Here is a 25,822-nt window from a genome sequence, read left to right on the forward strand (position 1 = left end):
AAGAAAAGTCCTTTTTTATAGTATTGTTACATTTCAAAATTGATTTTTAAAAATATATTAATTTAAAACATATTATTAATTTAGTAATTAGCAATTATATTAACAGCAAATTATCAGTTAAACCAATTATAAATATCTTTATATACAAATATAATATGCTTCTGATTACTTACACCAATGACACAATGTCACCACGTTGTACTTCAAAATTCCTCACTTTCCAGTGGTTCAAAAGCACCACATCAGATGATTGGCTCCCCCCAGGATTCAAAGAAGGCTAAAAAATAAGGAGAAAGAGACACATCTATCATTTGTATTTTTCAATCTTCATGGTTCCTTGCACTTCACAGCTTTAGTGCAATGCAATAAAACATTTCTAATATAGTAGCTTTCAATGAATTGCTGTTCTAAAGTAACTGCCAATGATGAGTTTTCAAAAAAGACTCATCGGTATTCTTCACAGGTGAATGGGGCGGGGAGGGGGGGATACATCACCAATACTTATTTGAAAGGAAAATGTGCTAGATATTCAAATCTTTACAAGCTCCAGTAAAGAGGTATGAAAAGCTTTAAGAAGGATTATTAAAAAAAAAAAAAAAAAAAAGAGGAGGAAGAAGTGAATCATACCTCCCAAAGGAATATTCAGATGGGATCTAATGCCACAGTAGTGCACATCTCTGTTCCATTTGGGGAAAAGAAGAAATAATCTCCAATCAACCAGGGAAACAGCCATATGAAAAAGAGAAGGGAACAGAAGAAACAAGGGATGGGACAATTATAGGAGATGTGGGCATTTCCCACGTTGACCTCTGTCTTCTAGAGAGAGCAGGGAGCGAGTGTCCAGGTCCTAGTTTCAACCTAGTAAGTGGCCTTCACCTTAGGATTCATATGAGTCTAGATGTGCCTGAGGACTGATGGGGCAAAAACTGAAACGTGTTTTATGTAAGAATTCATCTGAAGGTCGGGAACCATTAAGGGATAAAAATCTGAGGAACCATGAAGACAACACACCTGTCACTTGGGCAGGGGTGCCAAAAAAGCCAGTAAATAATGAGGCTGAAACCTGAGGTGGGAACAGAGAAAATAAAAAGAGAACAGGGAAAACTAGGATAGCTTTCTCGCCATTGACTCTCCAAGGTCTCTGGGCTCACCACGAGGAGAAAGCGCAGTCTCTGTGATAGTGGGGAAAGGGCCAAACCACAGTGGAGCCTCTCCACCCTCACTGACAGGGGCAGCAAGAGGACACACAGCCACAGCCCAGGGCAGAAGCCCGGAAAACAGTGGATGCCACACAACAGCCAGCCTCCCGAGCAGGAGTGATACACTCTTTCTCAAAGATTCCTGAAATTATTTGAAGATTTCCATAAAACCAATGTGGGCAAAGCTGTAAAAATATTGTGTGGGCACAATTATCGTGATCTTTTTGTGACTCCCCACATTTTCTCATGGCCAAAATATACTGGACATTTCTGAAGATCTCAAATACTCCCACAGCTTCTACCAACTCCTTTACGTGATATGCCTAAGTATCACTATCTTTATTTTTAAATTCTGGGCTACTCATTTAACTTGACTATCTCATGTAAAATTCAACACAATTAAATGGAAATTGTCATTCTTTCTTACCAAAAAAGCTTTTCTTTCTTATTTTCTTACATCTTAGTTACCATTTTCCCAGTCAACCAGCTTAAAATTTTGGTTAGCTTTTTACTTCATATGGAACCAATCACCAAACTAAGGAGTTATATTGTTTTCTTCATGAAGTCTTTCACTTATGGTCCATCTTTCCTCTTCCCTTTCCCATTAACATAACTGAAGCACCAACTGTCATATAACTCACCATGTATCTACACTAATCATTTTCACCTCCAACTCAGAATGATTCCATTTCTTTCTAGCTATATGATTTTGAGCTAGTTGATTTTATTATGCTTCAATTTCCTTACTAGTGAAGTGGTGATAATTAGTAACTTAGCTAATTAGTAATAATACACAATAATAGCCAGTACTGACCAAGTGTTCAACTGTTCTTTTAATGATAACCAGACATAGTGAGTGCTTACCATGTGCAAGGCACTGTTCTAAGAGTTTTACAAATATTAACTTACTTGGTGAGATCATTCACTTCAAGGGCATAGAACAGTTCTTGACCCACAGATAAGCTCTCAGTAATCTCTATTATTGGTAATATTTATTAAACAATTTTAATGATAGGTAGTTTTGTGTCCTTTCTCAGGTTCTTCTGGCTCCATAATAAAAAACAGAGCTGATACAGTAGGATGTAGTATGTAGGATGAATGTAGTACAGTAGGATGAATCCAAGGGGCTCTTTTGGGCCATGTGCTAGGGAATGGAGCTTTTGCCATCACACAGTAGAGTTAGATTAAAAATTCAGCTTCCATGGGGGTTCATTCTCTCTCATTCCTATTCTCTATCTCCCTCTCTGTCTTTGAGTTTACTATCTTGCAAGTCTTTTTCCCTTATTTCTTTCTATTTCTCCCCCTATACAACTGATGTAATAAAGGTGGCCTAGGGAGAGGCCATCTGAACCATAAAGAGAAAAATCTGCTTCTCATTGTACTTTCACTGGGTTTGTTTCTTTTCCTTGCCATCAGATTAATGAAGAACAAAGTGATTTTAGTAATCTGACTGCTCTTCCTCAGTCTCTTTTATTGCTGTTTTTCAAAAGTTTGTGACTACCGCTCATAATTAGAAATGCACTTAACACACATGGACAAACACACAATTCTGAACAAAATTTCACAAGACAATAATTACCTTTACGACATGTACCCTGATATTTTCTATTCTCTCCTAATCTGTTTTGAAAATTCTGTCTATAACCAACCATATTAAGTTCACATCCACTGTCTTGATTTTGCAACTGACTAGTAAGTTGCAATCCACAATGCTAAAATCATAGCTTTAGACAATCCTTCTTCAACCATTATCCTGTGACTGTTGCAATTTTCCAGAATTCCACCTTTAGTTCATTCATTAGGGTTTTTAAATTCTTCCCCTGAAAATCTCATCAACATTCTCAGTTGCAAATACCATCCACATACCAACGACATCTAAATGTGTAGTCCCCAAATCATTTTCTTCTCTATCCTCAATCTACAGCACTTCACACTATAGCACGAGCAGACTGTAATGTAATTTTTGCTTACCTATCTGTCTCTACAACAAAGCAAGAAGCACTTTTATCCATCATGGTAACCCATAGTTATTTTATACTCCCAACACCAACTACTTCTTTTAGAACTCATAGCTCTAAGTGGTTGCTAGACATCTCATCTGGTTAAGTCATTCCCCTACCTTAAATCCTTCACTAACTTCCTAATACTACCAATATGATGGGCTTCAAGATCAAAATCAAGACATACATGATCTGCAGGGCCCTATCATTCCCCATTTACATAGTTTCTACCTGTTAAATTAAACCATAAGTAGCTTATTCACTGACACTTCCAAGCTATCACATAAGCAATATTTCTGCCTGCAATGTTCCCTTTTTCCACCTTCTGCCATCTTGTTAACTCACACAGCGAAACAACATTTGTGTCTCATGAGGCAATTTCACAGGAATTCTTTCCTAACCCTCATTTCTCCTTCTCCCTATTCCCAGCTTCGGTGTCCATTACGGAATCAAAACTCTCAAGTTCCCCATCACCAACCTGTGATCATTTCTATCACACCATATTTAAATATGCATTCTTTTTTTTTTTTTAAGATTTTATTTATTTATTTGTCAGAGAGAGAGACTGAGAGAGAGAGTGAGCACTGGCAGACGGAGGCAGAGGGAGAAGCAGGGTCCCCGCCGAGCAAGGAGCCCGATGTGGGACTCGATCCCAGGACGCTGGGATCATGACCTGAGCCAAAGGCAGCTGTTTAACCAACTGAGCCACCCAGGCGTCCCTAAATATGCATTCTAATTATTGCCTTGTCTTTCTTTCCAAGATCCTGTAAGCCTTTTGAGAATATGTTGTTTCTTATGTCTGTGTACTTGACATCTAGGCACATAGGGTGATTAATAATTTTCAGTGGAAAGGATGAGAAGTATCAATTATTAAAATTCCCCTCAAACTTCCCAAATTAACATGCCCAGAAGAGAGATCATATTTCACTCCAGCTCCCAATTATATTTCTGTATTCCCCTCCTTAGTTAACAGTATACAATTCACCCTGCTCCACAGACTAAAATACTCCTGAGTTAGCTTCATTTTCTTGCTCTCCCTTTGGTCTCTCATCATCTGACTGTTCCTCTGCCCAGAATACCTTTCTCCTACTTGGAAAATTCTACTTATCTCTCAAAGCACAGCTTGGATGATGACTTCTATATGAAGCCTTGAATAAACAAACAAAAAAATACCTGCAGCTCCCTTATAGAAATTAGGAAATTACATCCTGGTGCTCCAAGCCAGAGGACAAAGAATCCCCATAGACTCAAATCTTGATGCTTGGATTCATCTTTTCCTTACAGGATCACTTGTCAACCAGCTTTTCTAACTCCGATTGTTAGAACCAAAAGGTAATGAGTTGTAAACAAAACATCTATGTAGGGGAAAAAAACCCAGAAGGAAGCATGTCTAATTTCAAACAGTAAAATATTAGAATCATCAGTCAACACCTGGAAGACCTTGTTTGATTTTATAAAGGAAACAATACAGTTTTCTTTTACCTCTCCTCTCCTCTACAAGGTTACATTTAATCATTCCCCCATCTGTGCTCCCTTTGCTATTGAGGTTGACTTCAATGATACTTCTTAAAACCTCGTTATAGGTACCTGCCTACATACATGACTCTTTCATTCAACTGTAAGCTTTTCACTTGCAGAAATCATGTCTTGCCCATGTTTGTGTGCCCAGAAGAAGAGCTGGAAAATAGTATTTCTGTATTTAAAAGTTTAAAATATTAAAGGTTTTTAAAAGTATTTTTAAATAAGATGGTTCCTAGGCAATGTACATTATCTAAACGATGCATACATTTCTTTTCATAAAAACATATTCTAGATAAGTCTAGTAAGAAATCTTTTGTGCTGCATCAAGTTAGGCAATTTAAACACTAGCAATAAAGTTGAGGAGTGCTTTATTATTATGCATAATGAAATAATGCTAGTGTAGAATTCATTATGTGAAATAGAATAAAACAATAAAATTTTCACAACAGAAAAAAAATTTTTCTTCACTGTTCATTTATGAATATGAATAATACTTATCATATAGAAAAATTTTCTTCAATTGGGAAACTGTTCTATGGGACTATAACAACCACAGTTCTTTGTACTTCAATTTAAAAACTTATTAAAAAGAAAAAGCACTTAAGTTCCTGAGTTTCCTAAAACAACTTTTGAGAAGAAAAATAATGCACTAACTTCAAAATGAAAAATTTATATGAAAATCAAGAAAATCTCATTCAAATAATGCTATTTCAGAAAAATTAGTAAGTCATGCTATTACTTAGAAATTTTACATCTCACTTTTCCTTGTGGGAATGGCAGTTTATGCTTCAAACAGAGCAAGTAATCTTTTCAAATCAAAGAAGTTACACACATGAAATCTAAATTAAAAGTCATAAACTTTCAGAAACTAATGTAACCAGAGTCTGTATTTTCTGGCCATATTGTTGATACCTTAAATCCCAGATTTGCCAAGACAACATCAAAATTATAACCAACTTAAGATAATCAATTTTGGAAGTAAGAAACCTCAGAGAATGGGGCACCTGCATGGCTCAGTTGGTTAAGCCATTGCCTTCAGCCCAGGACATGATCCTGGAGCCCTGGGATCGAATTCCTCATTGGGTTCCCTGCTCATCAGGGAGTCTGCTTCTCCCTCTGACCCTCATCCCTCTCATGTTCTCTCTCACTCTCTCAAATAAATAAATAAAATCTTAAGAAAGAAAGAAGGAATGAATGAAGAAAGAAAGAAACAAACAAACAAACCTCAGAGAATATTTAATCTAGGAGTTTCCACCTCCATTTCAAAAATGTGTGACTGTGATACATGTTCCTCCTGGGAGTCAAGGAGATTTTGAATGGTAAGGAGAAAAACACTGATAATCATTGGGATTACAAACCCCACAGCTGTTCTGCCCACCTTTCCTTCAGTGACTGGCATCTTCAAATGCAATCTATTCATGGGCTCCCACCATGCAGCAGTAAGGTTAAAAATCAACAACTTACCCAAAACCAGACAAAGACCCCACCAAAAAGGAGCATTGCAGACCAATATCCCTGATGAACATGGATGCAAAAATTCTCACCAAGATACTAGCCAATAGGATCCAACAGTACATTAAAAAGGATTATTCACCATGACCTAGTGGGATTTATTCCTGGGCTGCAAGGGTGGTTCAATATCTGCAAATCAATCAGTGCGGTACACTACATTAATAAAAGAGAGGACAAGAACTATGTGATACTCTCGGGGCGCCTGGGTGGCTCAGTGGGTTAAGCCGCTGCCTTCGGTTCAGGTCATGATCTCAGGGTCCTGGGATCGAGTCCCGCATCGGGCTCTCTGCTCAGCAGGGAGCCTGCTTCCCTCTCTCTCTCTCTGCCTGCCTCTCTGCCTACTTGTGATCTCTCTCTGTCAAATAAATAAATAAATAAATCTTTAAAAAAAAAAAAAAGAACTATGTGATACTCTCAAAAGATGCAAAAAAATCATTTGACAAAGTATAGCATCCTTTCTTGATTAAAACTCTTCACAGGGCAGGGGTAGAGGGAACATAACTCATAGAACCATCTACAAAAAGCCCACAGCAAATATCATTCTCAAGATCAGTAACACAGCAGCAATGTCCACTACTACCACTGTTATTCAACATAATACTAGAAGTCCTAGCCTCAGCAACCAAGAAAGAAAGGAAGAAAGAAAGAAAGAAAGTGCATCCAAAAAAGCAAAGAATTCACACTCTCACTCTTTGCAAATGCCCTGACACTCTCTACACAAAACCCAAAAGTCTCCACCCCAAAATTGCTAGAACTCATACAGGAATTCAGCAAAGTGGCAGGATATAAAATCAATACACAGAAATCGGTTGCATTTTGATACAGTAACAATGAAACAGCAGAAAGAGAAATTAAGGAGTCAATCCCATTTACAATTGCACCAAAAACCATAAGATACCTAGAAATAAACCTAACCAAAGAGGCAAAGGATCTGTACTCAGAAAACCACAGAATACTCATAAAAGAAATTGAGGAAGACACAAAGAAATGGAAAAACTTCTCATGTTCATGGATTGGAAGAACAAATATTGTGAAAATGTCTATGCTACCTAGAGCAATCTATACATTGAATGCAATCCCTATCAAAATACCATCCAGTTTTTCACCAAGTTGGAACAAATAATCCTAAAATTTGTATGGAACCAGAAAAGACCCCAAATAGCTAAAGGAATGTTGAAGAAGAAAACCAAACCTGGTGGCATCACAATTCCAGACTTCAGCTCTATTACAAAGCTATAATCATCAAGACAGTATGGTAACAGCACAAAAACAGCCATATAGATCAATGGAACAGAATAGAGAACCCAAAAATGGACCCTCAACTCTTTGGTCAACTGATCTTCAACAAAGCAGGAAAGAATGTACAATGGATAAAAGACAATCTCTTCAACAAATGATGTTGGGAAAATTGGACAGCCACATGCAGAATGAAACTGGACCACTTTCCTATACCATACACTAAAATAGGCTCAAAATGGATGAAAGACCTAGATATGAGATGAGAATCCATCAAAATCCTTGAGGAGAACACAGGCAGCAACCTTTGTGACCTTGGCTGCAGCAATTTCTGACTAGACACATCCCAAAGGCAAGGGAAACACAGGCAAAAATGAACTATTGGGACTTCATCAAGATCAAAAGCTTTTGCACAGCAAAGGAAACAGTCGACAAAACTGAAAGACAACTGACAGAATGTCAGAATATATTTGTAAATGACATATCAGATAAAGGGCTAGTATCCAAAATCTATAAAGAATTACCAAACTCAATACCCAAAGAACAAATAATCCAATCAAGAAATGGGCAGAAGATATAGACAGACATTTCTCCAAAAAAGACAAATGACCAACAGACACAGAAAAAAATGTTCATCATCACTCAGCATCAAGGAAATACAAATCAAAAGCAATGAGATACCACCTCACACTGGTCAGAATGGCTAAAATTAACAAGGCAGGAAATGATAGATGTTGGCAAGGAGGTGAAGAAAGGGGAACCCTCTTGCATTTTTGGTGGGAATGCAAGCTGGTGAACCCACTCTGGAAAACAGTATGGATGTCCCTCAAGAAGTTGAAAATAGAGCTACTTTATCACCCAGCAATTACACTACTGGGTATTTACTCCAAAGATATAAATGTAGTGATCCAAAAGAGCACCTGCACCCCATATTTATAGCAGCAATGTCCACAATAGCCAAATTATGGAAAGAGCTCAGATATCCATCTGCAGATGATAAAAAAGATGTGGGGTGAGTGTGTGTGTGTGTGTGTGTGTGTGTATGAATACTACTCAGCCATCAAAAAAATGAAATCTTGCCATTTGCAATGATGTAGATAGAACTAGAGGGTATTATGCTAAGCTAAATAAGTCAATCAGAGAAAAACTCACTAGCATGTGAAATTTAGGAAACAAAACAGAGGATCATAGGGGAAGGGAGGGAAAAATAAAACAAGACAAAATCAGAGAGAGAGACAAGCCATAAGAGACTCTTAATCATGGAACTAAACTGAGGGTTGCTGGACGGGAGAGGAGTTGGGGGATGGAGTAGCTGGGTGATGGACATTAAGGAGGGCACATGATGTCATGAGCACTGGGTGTTATACAAGACTGATGAATCACTGAACTATACCTCTGAAACTAATAATACACTACATGCTAACTAATCAAATTTAAATTTTAAAAAAATCAACAACTTGGAGAAGTCTTTTGGATAGCCCTTGCTCCAAAGACAGAGAACTGCGTTTACATCTTGGCACCATTTCCTTACTAGCCAGATTACCTTAAACAAAACACGTAACCTCTCTAAGCCTCATTTCCATGTCACAAGGCCGTCATGAGAAATAAAGACAGGGTCCACAAAGGGTTAACACAGTGCATGATAGAGAGTAAACAGTCAACAAATTAATGCGATAAAGAGGATGCTAGCAGCAACAGGACAAAAGGAAGCAAACAAGCACAGTATTCTTTCTGTCATATTCAAGATAAGAATAAGCTTCTACATATGGCTCTGAATGTTTTTTCTTTTAAATACTACACTGGAAGTCTTCGGGCTGAAAATTCTACCACTTACTTCTAAATGCTTGGTGGATTATTTCTCCATTTCTTTTAAGAAGGTAAAGTCAACATACTTTTTTTTAAGAGAAGGAGAGAGAGATGGGGGGAAGGGCAGAGGGAGAGGGAGAAAGAGAATCTTAAGCAGGCTCCATGCCCAGTGTGCAAACTGACCAGGAGCTCAATCTCACAACACTGAGATCACAACCTGAGGTGAAACTGAACAGCCAAATTGAAGCCTAACCAACTGAGTCACCCAGGCACCCCAAGTCATTATACTTTTATTTCAGATCTCAATTATTCTGCTTAGGAATTAATCTTCCCAAAATTTAATGTGCATAACTATTTGGTTAAAAATATTTTCTATAAAAACCTTATATCCATTATGTCTTAAATTACCATTTTTAACATACACACATACACACGCATATATAAAAAGATATTCATCAAAAATCCAAGTCATTAGCTCTGACTGACGAGATTATGGTTTCCTTTTTTTCCCCTTTTTTCGGTGGGGGGGAAGGGCAGTTGGGGGATTCTTGTAACATTGAAAAGGTTATGATATGATTTCCTCTGCCCTAAGTATTATATCATTCATGCTAAGAAAGACAACATAAGTCAGCAGATTTCAGCAGATGTTAATAAATTATGCTAAGCCTAGAAATAGCAGATTTCAAACCTACTTTTGGAACAAGTACAACACAGCAGTTGGGCTTTAATGCTATCTCTGATCAAAGACTATGCTGAAGGATTTTTATTCCTCCTACAAACAAATATTATTGTCAAGGTACCCTAAATTCTCAGCTTGTGTCTAAGTTCAAACCAAATGACAGTTTGGGGAATTTATGTCTTGGTTTAGAAAAATAAAACTCCCCTAGAGAACCGAAGAGAGACATGATGGATTTCTTACCTTGTAAAATTTAGCCACAGCCATCAGTCAGTAAATGATATTATTCTGATTTTGATTTTTTCTATAAATTTTTATTAATGTTTCTGTATATTCATTTTTTAATTAAAAAAAAAAGTTCCCAACCTATAATTCACTGCCTATCACCTACCAACAAAGCCTGGTTTTAACCTCACTTCTCTGGGCGCAGTGCTTTCAACCCTTCACGCCTATAAAGAACACCCCCCACACTGGCAATATACAATCTAAAAATGTTTGAATATTACATATGGCGCTTTTCAAAGAGGTGGTCCCCAGTTACAACCAGGAAGAACCAGCAGTAGCTCTTGGATTTCTTTTGAAGAACCATTATTTAGAGAAATCAGGATTGTCTTTTTTTTTTAACTGCAGCGCAGCATGAAATACAATTAAAATAAATGTATAATCTGATAATAGATTATTATTACTGTGAGAAGCTGCACTTTTGAAAGAATGTAGATAAAATGGTCTAAAATGTCATCTTCCTTCCCTATTTTTTAAAAGATTTTACTTATTTATTTGAAAGAGAGAGAGAGAGGAAGGGAGCATGGTGGGGAGGGGCAGAGGGAGAGGAAGAAACGGACTCCCCGCTGAGCCGGGAGTCTGACTCGGGGTTTCAATCCCAGGACGCTGGGATCATCACCTGAACAGAAGGCAGATGCTTAACCGACTGAACCACCCAGGTTCCCCCTTCCCTTGTTATTAAGGCTTCTAGAGTTCCTGGATTTGCCTCACTAAGTATATAAAATAAAATGAATAATAACTATGCCCAAGTCTGCATGAAGATTTAAGTTAGAAATGGACCATTCCTTTCAGGTAAAGGATACTTATTATCCCTACCCCTTAATACTTGACCCCCTTCAGTGACCAACCATCTAATTCAAAAATTACTCAAACTTTTACCCATAGGTCCCTTAACCTGGCAAGAGTATTAAAACCTAGAGTCACACACTCCTTACACTTGAGGGCTAAAAGATGAAATTCAAATTCCAAGGCATCTCAGGAAGTTTAGACTTATTAAGCTGTAGTTACATCTGACACTTTATTAATAAGTACAGAATAATGGGTTCTTCGTGCCCACTCCAGCTTCCAGACACTCTCCCACAGTGTCTGGCAATATCATGATGTCCCCACTAGAAAACCCCCCCTTACAGGGTCACTTGAGAGCTCTGCTCTAGACCAGGCACAACACCTTGTCCAAACCATCCTGGCAGCCTCTTTCTGCACATGTGTAGACTCTAGACAGACCCCACAGAAGCAGGACAAGAGATACATTCTTCACATGTCCAACTTAAACAACAACAGGAAAAGAAAAAGGATGCCTTTGGTAAGGATGTGAAGCTACTAAAAAAAAAATACATTCATGCTTTTTTTCATGTGTTCATTCCTTCGTCGCTGAAAAACTACTGAATTCCAACTCTGACAGGCACTGTGCTAGGCAATGGGATTTTTCACCTTTGCAAATCCAGATATGGGCCTAATCACATTTTAGTCAGAGATCTGAGAGCCTTTTTAAAAAGTAACTTTGTTTTAATCTTATCCTCTTTTTTTTTTTTTAATGATTTTATTTCTTTATTTGAGAGAGAGAGAGAGCATGAGAGGAGAGAGGTCAGCGGGAGAAGCAGACTCCCCGCCGAGCAGGGAGCCCAATGTGGGACTCGATCCCAGGACTCCAGGATCATGACCCGAGCCAAAGGCAGTAGCTCAACCAACTGAGCCACCCAGGCGCCCCCTCATCCTCTTTTTTATACATGTCCAGTTCTTCAAGCAAGCATTCCCCACTTAGGGTATTTTCTTCCCCCTTTTGACATTTCTGCATGAAATCACACTCACATAAAATAACTTGTATTTCTGTAGATACTTTATTTTTTCTTTAAAAAGCAGGTCTTTAAAGCTATATTAAAACAATGTTAAAGTGGACATATACTCTACGAGTTTAATTTGGAAGTGTAGTGAGTTGCTAATTTTTTATTCTCCTAAACTTTTGATGTATTTTCTATGCACATAGAGAGACACATCACAACTTTATGGGTATTCTCATATATTACTTGTACAAATAAAAATCTTTACAAACTATCTACAAGGTGATTTGCCAAAACATATCTAAAGTCTTTAAAGTGGTCTTATCCTTAAACCTGGAAATGTTACATTTGGTTAAACAATATGGTACAGAGATACTAAAAGCCATTAAAAATCACACTGCAGAAAAATATTTAAGGGAGGGGGGTGCCTGGGTGGCTCAGTCAGTTAAGCCACTGCCTTCAGCTCAGGTCCTGATCCCAGGGTGCTGGGATCGAGCCCTTGGGCTCCTTGTTCAGTGGGGAGCCTGCTTCCCCCTCTCTCCCCTGCTCTTGTACTCTCACTTGCTCTCTCTCTCTCAAGTAAAAATAAATAAAATCTTTAAAAAAATATTTTAGGATATTCGGATATGTCTAGTAAGATAAATTAGGTGAAAATGTAATAAATTTAAAAAGGAATATAGAGAAAGAAGGGAGAGAGGGTGGGGAGGAGGAAGGAAAACAGTACAGACAAAGATAGGAAGAATTTATAATGGTTGAGAAATGCAAATTTTGAAGTCAAAAGCCTGGGCTTAAATCTGTTTAATTTTTAACAAATTAATCTTTTTGTTCCTGTCTCTTCATCTGTAAAATGGATAATAGTACCTTCATCACAGGGTTGTGGGAGATACTAAATTTACTATTATATTTACAGTGAATACTACATTCTAATGCCCAAAATACAGCGATCATTCAATATTTTCCAACTACTACTATTATAGAATAACATCTTAAAATTAACTTATTCTATAAGGTGATATAGATTATTTTCATTTTGCATATTTTTCTATATTTTCCAAGTTTTCTTCAATCAATATGCAATGCCTTAGAGTAAGAACTAATTTTTTAAAGAGAAAAACCATCTGATTTTTACATCTTTTTATTAGAAGTATTTATGAAGTATGTTTTCTTCTTTAACAACTTCTTCAGTGTTTAAGCATCCCCTTAGTTCAGATCTCTGTAACTAGACAGGAAACTTTCTGGCTTAATGCAATAGTCCAATAACTATTAAACACTACCATTAAATACATGTATAGTGTTTCCTTGTTAATAAAACAGATATTGAGATAGCTTTCCAAATTAATAGCTCTAATCAATCATGACAAGAAATAGGTCATGTATAATTAATGAGATATAAAATTTATATAAATAAACATCTCTATATATTATCAACAAGACAGGTTATTATATATACAGGTTATTATATGCAGTATAAACCAGCTATATCGATAAATCCATACATTGGCACCAAGATACACCTACAGACCGACAAATCCATATCTGCCTCATAAAACTGAATGAAGCTTTCTTAGTCCCTGATAGCTCTAGAATCTCTCTAATGGGTCCCAGGTACAAGGGCATACCAATCTATTTACTTTACTTGTACAGTATCTGTGAACAAATCTGTGAACAAAAAGATGAGACCGTGGTTTTAGATCCTTAGCTCCTCATTACTACTCGATGTGGTATCCTATATGGAAAAAAAAAAAAAAAACATTCTAGCAGTAGAAAAGTACATCAGTAGACCCCTGAATTACATGAATCAAAGCAATCGGAATTAGCAGGTTCGACTTTTATATTGCTTCTTTATTGCTACAAAATAAACATCACAAAACCTAATACAAAACTGTGTATTTGTTCTTGATTCTGCAACTTAAGCTCTGCTTAGCCAGGTGGAAGTCAGCTAGACCGACCTGATACCACTCAGGCAGCTACAACCATGGAGATACTAGTGGTCCCAGAGGACAAGTTCCGTTGGGCAAGCAAACCCACAACAGTACCATGAAACATGGTCACCACTATTCCAGTCTCCAAGAACAGTTTCCTCACCACCTTTCCAGCTTCTAGTAAGAGTTGTCTTCCATTTGCCAACTTTAGCCAACAATCCCCTACTGTTATTCTAGCCCTCTGCTGCCATCCAGTCCCAAAACCAATGCCATCTATTCTAGAATTTTGTTTTGGCAGCACCTCACTAACTTGGGTTACCTGTTGTTTCATAACAAACCACTCCAAAACTGTGAGCCTAAAAAGAAAAACCATTTATTTTTTCATAATCCTGCAACATAGGTTTCACTCAGAGGGGCAGATGCTCTGCCGACCTCTCTTTCCTGAGGCCATTCATGTGGCTGCAATCATCTGTGACTCAAAAAGGGCTGGAAAGGGCAAGACAGCCCTACTCACACATCAAGCACTTAACGGGAACTCCTTGGCCAGGATGCTTCACTTGTTCTCCAGTGTCCCCTCTAGCAGGACTGCCTGAGTTTCTTGCATGTTCCCCATTCACAAGCACTGATGAAGTTCCTACTCGAGTAATATTTGTTGATGAGCAATTGGCTAAAGCAAGTCATATGGCCACATTCAATGTGGGAGGAAATGTGATTCACTGAGGAGCCATTACTGTAAAAATCTACACATTTCCCATGCTAAGTCAATGGGCCATTCTCTCAGATGACACTCTATGCTTCCTTTTGGTCATTTTAAAAACTACAGATGGGATGCCTAGGTGGCTCAGTCAATTAAGCATCTGCCTTCAGCTCAGGTCATGATCTCAGGGAGTCCTGGAACTGAGGCTCCCATCAGGCTCCCCGGTCAGTGGTGCGTCCCTTTCTCCCTCTTCTTCTGCTTCCCCCCACCCCCAATCATGCTCTCTCTCTCTTTTTCAAATACACAAAATATTTTTAAAAATAAAAATAAATAAAAACTACAAAAGTGAAAGACTGTTTATATTGAAAAATAAAAAAAAGAAAGAAAGAAGATTAGCTGGCAAAATAAAAAACTAAACAAAAAACTAAAAGATAAACATGCTAAGCTATAAAGTATAGAACACACATTTAAAAGCTAAAAAATAAAGTAACAATACAAAATTAAAGCTAGAAAGTAGAAATAAAAATAAAGTTACAACTAGTAAGAAAAATCAAAAATGAAAATTATGCATTGATATAACCATTGATACAAGGGATTAGAAGCAATAAAATAAGCTAAAATTAGCATAAATAATGAATATTTAACAGACAAATGTATGGAGAATGGAAAATTTTTTCTATTTTCTTTATTTCTATTTCTATTTTCTTATTATTTTACTTATTTATTTGAGAGAGAAAGAGAATATGTGCAAGACAGAGAGCATGAGCCAGAGGGAGGGGCAGAGGGAGGGGGAGAAGCAGACTCCCTGCTGAGCAGGGAGCCCGATGTGGGGCTCTGTCCCAGGACCCTGGGATCATGACTTGAGCTGAAGGCAGATGCCTAACCGAATGACCCACCTAGGCAACACAAGAAAAATACACTTTTAAAAGTACTAAAATTTAGAAATCAAAAGCTTAGCAAGCCAAGACAACCAGGAGTTTGGAAGCAAAAACAGTTCCCACGTCTGGCAAATGCCCCAACAACTTGCCCTACCCAAGAGTTGGGGATCTCTACAACAAAAGGTTTCTCAAACATATTTTTTTATTAAAGCATAATTGAGACATAACATTATATTAGTTTCAGATGTACAATACAGTGATTCAACACTTGTATACATTGCAAAATGACTCACCCCAGTAAGTCTTGTTACCATCCACCACCAAACATAGTTAAGAATTTTTTTTTCAAACTTGAGTATTTACAGAGCTTGTCACAACACAGATTCCAAGGTCCTAGTAATAATTCCATTTTCATAGCACTGGGACAGGGCTCAGGAACCTTCATGAATAAGGCCCCCCAGGTGGTACTAATAAAAACCTAAGGATGACACTAACTGTCAAAGGGCTTTCTCAGACCATCGGCCTCCTTATCCTTTGCATTGCACTTATTGCTTAAAGCCCTTGGGACAAGCCTACATTTAAAATTTCAGACTCAAAAGCTAACATCCTCCATTCCCTTAGCTATAGCTCAATTTGAGCTGCTTCACCCTCTCAAGCCTCCCTCCAGCAATAAAGCAGCATTTTTCAAATTACAGGTCATGACCAATGAGTGAGTCATAGAATCAATTTAATGGGATGCAACCAGAATAGAAAATATCAGAGGGCACTGCACATAATGACGGTAATTACAATTTTAGTATTGTTACATGAAACTTCTGTTTCAGTTGTGTGTATATATGTACAGTGAAAAACTATATTACTTAATGAGTCATAAGTAAAAAGGTTTGAAAACCTCTGCCATAAAGAATATGATGGATTCATCAAGAAACTAAAGTTTTCAGGTGAAGAGTGCAGAAACACCCTCAAAGTCAAAGAAAAAAATTTTAATGATGATAATTTCATTTCATCATATTTCTGTAGGGTTTAATTATTCAGGCACTTCAATGCTTCAAAGAACAAATTTAATATGCATTTATTCAACATTACTCTGAAAGGGTAGGTGAGAGGAATATGGTTCTTTTCTTTTAGAAGCTTACAAAGTAGAGTTAGCATTAACCCATGAAATAAATAGAAGACTAGAGAACAATGCAAAACATTTACAATCATGAGTTAAATGTGCAGTGCTTTCGGATTTCAAGTAAGTGAATGATGGAATTAGGGAAGGTTTCATGAAGAAGGTAGGGCTTGAGTTTAGCCTTAAAGGGAGCACATGATAAGAAAAAGCAGAAAGGAAAAGGTATAGTAATAAGTCTTGTTACATAGCCAAACAAGGTGAACGGCCTATAAAAAGAATCTCAAACACTTGGTGTATAACTTCTCTTACAACTAAAATACCCCAAACATAAGACAAAGAACAAATGGAGGATGACTCTAAAAGGTAGCAAGAAAACTGGAGGCTAGGGACATAAAGACTTGAGGAATGACATGGCAGCAAGTTCCCTGGGTTTTCTTTTTGCTTCTCATGTATTCTAGATAACACACTGGAGAAGCCTGCAACCAGGAGTCACCAACAGGCAGAACAAAAAAGCTTGAAGAAAAGCCTACTTTCATGGCACCCGGGTGGCTCAGTCAGTTAGGCATCTGCCTTCGGCTCGGGTCATGATCCCAGGATCCTGGGATCGAGCCCTGCATCAGGCTCCCTGCTCAGCGGGGTGTCTGCTTCTCTCTTTCCCACTACCCCTGCTTGTGTTCCCTCTCTCACTGTCTCTCTATCTCTGACAAATAAATAAAAAAATCTTTAAAAAAAAAAAAAAGAAAAGAAAGAAAATCCTACTTTCCAGCCATACGGCCAGGAAAAGGACGCCCAAGTGGAACAGAAAACACTTCTTATAAGACCCATTCTAATCCAGCCAAACACCAAAGGAAACTCTGCCCCAACACCAGAGTGTTAGTGGGTGGACAGGGAACTGCGGTTCCAGCCACAGGCAGCATCAGTGAGACTGGGTACTTTCCCTTCACTTCCCCCAGTCCTGGAACAAGAGGTAGAATGAAAATGCAGGCCATGTTAGTCAGCACACACACTACCAGCTACCCCAGGATTAGTTTGGCAATTTCTTAAAAATGAAACATATATGTACCATACGACTTAGTAATTCCACTCCTAGCAGCGTTATTCACAATCATGAAAATGTGGAAACAACTTAAAGGCTCATCATCTGGCAAGCAGAAACAAAATGGAAAAAAAAAAATCCATACAATGGAATTCTTTTGGGTAATTAAAAAAAAAAAAAAACTATTGATATATGGTACAACGTGGATAGACCTCAAAACACATTATGGTAAGTCAAAGAAGCAAGACACAAAAGACCACATATTGAATGATTCTATTTGCAGAGAATGCCCAGAAAAAGCATAAATTAAAGTAAAAATTAACTTCAAATAGACAAGAGAGATCATTTTGGGGGACTGGAAATGTTCTAAAAGATGATAATTCTACAACTCCATAAATTTATTAAAAATTACTAAATCATTCACCATGGATAAATTCAACAGTACAGAGTTAACCCACAATAAAACTTTTTTTTTTTTTTTTAAACTAGACAGATGGGGTGTCTGGGTGGCTCAACGGGTTAAGCCTCTCCCTTCAGCTCAGATCATGATCTCAGGGTCCTGGTATTGAGCCTCGCATCAGGCTCTCTGCTCAGCAGGGAGCCTGCTTCCCCCCTCTCTCTGCCTGCCTCTCTGCCTACTGGTGATCTCTGTCTGTCAAATAAGTAAATAAACAAAATATTTTTAAAAAATAATAAAAACCAGACAGAACAGTATAATAAACTACCATGTTACCCATCATCTAAGGTCCAAAATTATGAACTCATGGCCAATCTTGCTTGTTTCATCTGAACATCACTCCACTCTTCCTACTCCCATATTACAATAAAGTAAATCTCAGCTATTACACATTTTACTGCAAATTTTATGTGACAAATACTATAGAAGATTTTTCAAACTAACAACAATACAATTTTTATACCTTAAAAAATAACTAAAGCACAACTGATAAAAATGGTACTTTGGCCATTTTAAATAATCTTTCGTTATTTTCTCATATTTTCAGTTTTGTCTTTTATTTCTTTAAACATATCACATTTAGCAGCTGATAGTTCTAAGAGCTTGTCTTTAAGGTCTGATTCTGCCAAAGGATGTTATGGACTCTCACTTAGAATAGTGCTCATTTCCTTGTGTGATATTTTTACTGTGAGATCCTGTTCCTCAAACTTTGTCTGTGCTCAGGAAGATGAGTGGTCGCTCCCACCAGGTGCATGAGGCGAGTCCAAAGTAACTAATTTGACGATCTCAAATTAGGGTGTTTCAATTCCTGTGAAGGTAAATTCAAACCTCAGTTCACCACTAGGGGCTTTTCCCCTCTACTCAGAGTCTAGAAAATTTTTCTTGCAGAACAGATTTTGGTTTTAGTGTACACCTTCCCTAAAGATGTGTCTCCTCCATGGTCCTGAATTTATTCAGAATTTCTGTTCCACCTCCCAACCCTGTAGGAGCCCAGGGCCTTGTCTTCCGATCCCCATGTGGCTATTAAAACCCAAAACTCTGGGTGCCTGGGTGGCTCAGTTGGTTAAGCGACTGCCTTCAGCTCAGGTCATGATCCTGGAGTTCTTGGATCAAGTCCCACATCAGGCGTCCTGCTCAGCAGGGAGTCTGCTTCTCCCTCTGACCATCTCCCCTCTTAACGTTCTCTCTCACACTCCACACACACTTTCTCTCTCTCTCTCTCTCTCTCTCTCTCAGGTAAATAAATAAAATCTTCAAAACAAAAAAAAACCAAAACTCTGAGTTACCAGGAATTGACAAATGTCTGTAGGATAGCTGCAGACTTCAAAGCATACTGACTACTCTGGAAATGTATTCCCCTTTATTTGTGGTCTCAGATCATTTCCCTTACCTCCCTGCAAAGTCACTATGCATTTTTAAAGATTTTTCATGTTTAATTTATACTTTTTTATGAGTTTTGCATTGGGAATATTTTCTAGATATCTACTCTGCTATATTTCCAGAAAATGAAATCTAATTCCTTCTTTTAAGAAGCCTAATAAAGTTTATAATCTTCAGTCTAGAATAGGGCATTTTCCATCAACCTAGGTTTCAAAGTTTGAAATCTTTCACCTCACACCATAACATTAATTTCTATCTTTGTTTAAGATCCAAATGTACCACAAAACCACTCAAAATTAAATAACTTATCAATAAGACCACTGCATAAACAAAAATAAAATGGAACAAAATATCCCTGTGAGCATTATTATAGGGAGGCATTACACAACAGTGATAAAGCAGGACTTTTATTAGTTATCCTTTAGTAAAATGGAAAGCATTACCAGAGTTAGCTGGAGTCAGTTCTGAAACTTGATGGCTGTGTGAGCTTAGGTAAATTATGTCCAATATTTGGCCTCAGTTTTTTTAAATGTATAGTTTAGCTAGAGTCAATATACCTTAATGTATTAAAAGTTCTAGCCATGGGAACTTGAATAAAGTATTAAATTTAAAATTATGTAAAAGAAAACTATTAGTACGCCAATCAGCAATAATCATGACTCAGAAGAGTATACAAAAGTCTTATTAAAGGGGTACAGTGTACGCAACTTAAATGGTTCAGTAACAATGTTTTTGTGCGTGTGTATACATGTATGTATGTATGTGTGTGTACACAGAGAGACACAAATACCCATGTCTGAGAGAGAGGAAAAGAAGGAGAGGGAGAGAGAGCAGGAGAAGGAGGGGAAAAGAAAAGGGGAAAAAATAAAGGTAGCAAAATATCGAAAACTGATGAATCTGAGCAGAAAACCCATGGGAGTTCTCTGTACTACTCTTACAACTTTTCTGTGAGTCTAAAATTACTTCAACATCTTTTTTAAAAGTGTTATGAAGTCAGCATTTAAATAACAGATATAACCCTGGCTACATAAAACAGAAGCATACTGTTCTATCATGGGAAGTAAAGGAAATCCATGAAGGGACATTATGAAGTTATCACTCACCAACTGTTTCAGTCTCACATATGTTTGTTGCTATAAATACAAACTGATCTATTTGAATTCTCTATTAATGACAGGTTGCAGAACTACATAAAAATGTATAACATCCTGATGGGTAAACACCTTAGGTGAGATTTTTGAGCCGAAGGTAATTTGGGAAGAAAGCTCACACATCAGCTGAGAAAGCATTCCAACATTAACTCCCGGCTTCCTCCAAAGTCAGCCGCAGACGACCAAGGGGAGTAAGAACACAGAGCATTCAGCATCGCAGGAAATGTGTGCCCTGTGGTTCCCAGCATCTTGGAAGTGCAAATTCAGCAGGTAACATAAAACTCCCTAACTCTACAATAAATTCTGGCGCATAAATCACAATATATGTATCTCTTTCCCTAAGAGTCTATATTTGTATCTAGCTTCTCAGAGTGTCAAAATAATAGTTATAACCAATGATAACTGTTGAATATTAAGCCCTCCATAGGTTTAAAATTTTTTTAATAAAATAAAATAAATAAATGTGACAAGGAGAGGGCGTAAGCCTCTTTGCTCGCTTTTTTGACAGAACTTTTAATTTTAAGCTCAGCAGGAAATTCAGATAATGACTGCAAAGAGCCAAGTAGGAGTCTAAGATGTTTATTACAAACCAGTCTCTTCAGGATCATCTGCAGAGAGCTGAAAGTCAAGACAATTTTGAACCAATGGAAGTGTGTTATTGATTAGTAAATACCTCAATGCTGATTAAACTATTTTCCCTCCCATTCTCTAACTTTCTAATTTATTCTGCATAAATCTTTCTCTGAAGTCTGAGCTAGAGAGATATAATTGTGGAATAATATTTTCAAGTATCTTCCCCTCCGGCTACGCCAACTGGAAAAAAGAAGATGGTATACTATATGCTACAGATAGCAATTACAACAAAAACAGGACAGTGATACCTACTTTCTTAAAGTCTTAATTTTAAATGTAGAAGGCATACACCTTTTATAAGAACCAGTGACCCTGCTACAGGCATTCTCACTCAAATAACATCTAAAACTTTGGTATGAGGTCATTAAACTATTCCTAGGGCACCTCTTTTACTCTAAAAGCCTCAGTAAGCAATTGAACTTCTAATTTGAATAATTGCATTCCACCAACATAAATTTGCTCTGTAGTTTCAACTGTATGCAGTATCAGTCTTCATTTCCTGAGTTAAATTAATATTGAGTAATACGGTGTTTCTTTAAAAAAAAAAGGGGGGGGCATCCACTTTCATAGTAACCTTTAAGCAACTAGTAGAAGTGATTCATGTGCACTAGAGGGGAATAGTTCAGTATGAGTAATCATTAACCAATAATTTCTGCAAGCATTCCCTGTGTGCAGAGCATTGCAAAAGGTACATCTCGTCCAACAGTGGATATATCTATACAACTTTATTTTAAAAATCAAATATTTGATAAACTGTATCGTATTTCCCATTGAATTGTCATTCTATCATTTAAAACTTTATTTTCATTTATGACTTATAGCTTATAGCTAGCTGTGAGTCCTCATGTTTGACCATCTTTATCCTTCTATTCAGATACCTAATAAATTATAAATTAATACTGGGAAACCTAACTTACTCCATAGTGTTCAAAAAATAAAGATTTCTTGTAAGAGGGAATCCTGGAAACAAGCTTCTCCTATTAAATCCCAAGCCAGCAGAATTCTAAAAAGACATAAGAAACAGTTCTCGTGAAAAATTTGCTACCAAAGTGAATTTCCAGTGTTGCTATAACAGCATTTATTCAATACACTCCGAAAGACTGGTACAATATATCTCTTTAATGAGATTTGATCTTTCAGTCCTTGGATTTTCTTAAATAACATGTCTACAAGTTGCAGAGTGACCTTTATGAAAAGCCACTCTAAAGTGATGATCCAAGTGGCCTTGGATGACTTCCAGCTTAAAGACATTTAAAATGGATCAACCTATTCCAGAATGCAATGACTCAAAATTTCAATCTACTCCAATTTTGTCAGTCTTTGACTTCAAAGACTAGGGTCACTGTAGGTAGACTCAAAGGTGAAAAATAACTTTTTAGATTACCTCTGAAGTCAACCAAATACCGTTGGAGTCATAGTGGCTATAGTAGGTATACTCACCTACTCACTTTTTTTCCTTCCCTCCTCACTTTGCCATGACTCCCAATCTCACTGACTTTGGGTTTTGATACATGACTTCCTTATGTGAACAGAAGAGTTGAAGTTCTGAACTGAGTCTTTAAGAGGTTCTGAGTGTTTCTACTCACCCTCTGATATCTTGCTATCACCCATGAAAACGTACCCCCAAGCAGCCATGGCTCCTTCAGTGTAGGTCCCACAAAGACAGATACATGAAGTGGACTGAACCAAACCCAGAGTCCAGAGTGACTACAGTTAATCTACCGACCCATGACTAAGAAATAATGATCTGAATGCAAGCAACTGAAATCTAAGGGTAGTTTATTGCTATAGTAAAAGTTAATACCATGACCAACAGTAAAAGGGTTCAAGGTATTATTCTCTGGCACCACTCTATTTCAAATTAAAACTTCCAGGTCCATGCTCCAAAATAGTATGCTAAAGCAAATCAGTTTTCATTTCAGTACCAGGCACTGGCCAAATATATATGACAGCCTGATATCTTCTCATCTGAAAATGTATCCATTATTCAGGATTAATAACCTTGAAACTCTTCTACTAAAGTAAAAGTACATTGACGACAGAATCCGTACCTGATTCGCCATCCCCCACCACACCTAAAATAGAGTTTCATACTTCTTAGCCATTGATAAAATGACTCCCTATTCCAACTCAAAGTTACCTCTGCTTTTCATTATTGTCCAAACATCAAAATGACCTCCTGAGTCGCAAAATGATTCAGATATTTGAAATGATAGAAATGACTAGATATGATCTTTCCACCTGAACACACAGGTATTCTAAAGTGCACAATGAATGATGCTCAAGACTGGTAACCTACACCAACATGAATTCCTTCAAAATGGCACACAGTCCTTCAATGAATACCAAGATGTAGAATGATGTGTCTCATGGCGCTGCACACAAACATGCCACAGAGCTATGTCAGCATTCAAGGCAGGTCTCACAAGGGGGCCCAGCAATGCCTTCAGGGGAGCACATTTCTGTCTTGAGTCTTTTTCACACTGGTCCTCTGTGCCACTCTGCCTCCTGATCATTGATTGCACCAGTCTCATTTTCTCCATCGTCCTCTATCCCCCAACCAATCTAGGTAACTTTCTTTCCTCTTCTTCTCCGCACTTCTTTTCATTTCTTGCCACTTGCTTTTTCTCCCTTTCTCTCATACTTCTAAACCTGGTACAAGAAGGCATCATCGCACATTCAGAGAACTCCCTTCCTTCACAACAAATCAACCAACTGCCAAATACCAGATATAATTCTCAGGCCTCAGAGTCAATAAGAGCAGGTGTGTTCCTTGCAGGATGCTCAGGGACTTCCAGCCATGACCACACACCCTGCCAGCTATTTAGTACTTGTGTCATTACAGAAATTTGAAGACAAGAGTTTTTGTCAAATTTTTGGTCAAAAATTCTGCTGAACTCCACAGTCTAAACATGTTCAGTTCATGAAAGCTGTGCAGTAGCAAAGATGTCTTCAAAAATGCTTAATTAATTAATCACTATATCCCATTATTGCAATTTCTGCTCCTAAATAATTTTAAGTATGATTTAGTAATATCTAATGAAATTATAGATAAATTCTCTATTACACTTAGAAGGAGTCAAAAAATCCTAAAATACAGACCCAACTGTAATAAACATATATCTTTGTTTTCTTCCCAGAATATCCTTTCCTCTTTTATTCTGAAAATAGCATACCCTCTCTTCTGGTAAATGTCACCCCTTCCTTACCCCAAAAGCTGATTCAAATATATCCTGTCATTTTCTTATTGAGCCTAGCCATGGCTAGGGCTGTGTACCTGTCTGAAGCCGGGCCAATCATGGCACCCTAACCCACTGGTCAAAGTTGATCTATATTTGTATAGATGAGGCTACATGACTGAAACAATCAATCACAGTCCTTTCCCAAGATCTTTCAAAGTAAAATTAAGGCAAGAGGAGAGATCTCTCTCAAGTGGTGATGAAATGGGGCATCTTAAAGCATGAGAGCTGCCAGCAGCCCTGTGCCCTGCATGGTGAAGAAAGCCGGTCTGAGAGAACAAAGCCAAAGATGCAGACAGAAACAGACGGCAGAAACACAGAAGACGGAGCACCCTGCAGCGTCCAAATCCCTGGTTCCAGTTGTCCCTGCTGATTGTCACACTTCTGCCTTCCTCCTGGGTACATAATAAGCCTTCCAATAAACTCTCCTGTATATCTAACTCAATTCAAGCTCTTATCCTGTCATCGGTAGCCAAGGAAATTCTACATAATATACCAGACAAACTACAAGGTAACAAATTTGACTTCTTGGGAGTAGGGCCCAGGAACATTGTAAGAAATGTATCTGCAGGAAATGTACCTGCAGGAAAAAATCTGATTTAACAGACTGGCATTTCAGAATGACACTAACACTTTCTTCACTGTCTTCTTAACTGGGGGGTAAGCCTTGTCTTTTCATAAGACAATCAATTTCTTACATTTTTTACTGAATTCCCTCTTAGCACAAGCCCTGAACAAAGATGTTCAGTGGGTGTATACTGGCCTAAATCATGAAGTTTAGGATACTATGATTGTTGTACGATCCTCTGGAATATCATTAGATCCAAGGTAAGAAGGCTTTGTGTTCTGGAAAAATCTATCTCAGAATAGTAATGCTTGTATAGCAAAATAGCACTCACTACCAGAACTCAGGAAGAAATCTGATTTTCAATACAATAATTACATTTTAAAATGCATATTCATTCTAACTCCTCAAAGCTGATACCTATACCTAGTTAAGGAACTAGTTCTGACTCCAAACAAATAAATAAATAAAAAATGTTTATTCTTTATATAACTTTAACTTTAAGCTCTTACAAGTTTATATATTCATTTTACTTATTTGTTTTATACAGCTATCTAGAACAATGTGAACTTAATACATGTTCACAATGGAAGAAAACAAACCATATCACAAAATGCAAAATCTTCTTAATTACATAAACTTACTCATACAGCTAGGTTCTAGACATCAACTTAGAACAAAGTCTTCTCTGTTATTCCAGAAGACTATTTGCACATAAGTTTTGGAAATCTCCACTGCAA

General features: G+C 37.5%; 1 protein-coding gene across 3 annotated transcripts in view; it reads right to left on the reverse strand.

Annotated features, from left to right (window-relative positions):
* IMMP2L (inner mitochondrial membrane peptidase subunit 2) overlaps window positions 1-25,822 on the reverse strand; it is an 860,098-nt gene that overhangs the window by 790,472 nt on the left and 43,804 nt on the right. For all 3 annotated transcript variants that reach the window (XM_080819140.1, XM_080819139.1, XM_080819141.1), the window contains exon 4: window positions 174-277. In XM_080819140.1, coding sequence (XP_080675266.1) covers window positions 174-277 — 104 coding nt within the window. The remainder of the gene's footprint in view (window positions 1-173; window positions 278-25,822) is intronic.

Source organism: Martes martes, assembly GCF_963455335.1.
Source record: "Martes martes genome assembly, chromosome: 11".
In the NCBI taxonomy this organism is placed as follows: domain Eukaryota; kingdom Metazoa; phylum Chordata; class Mammalia; order Carnivora; family Mustelidae; genus Martes; species Martes martes.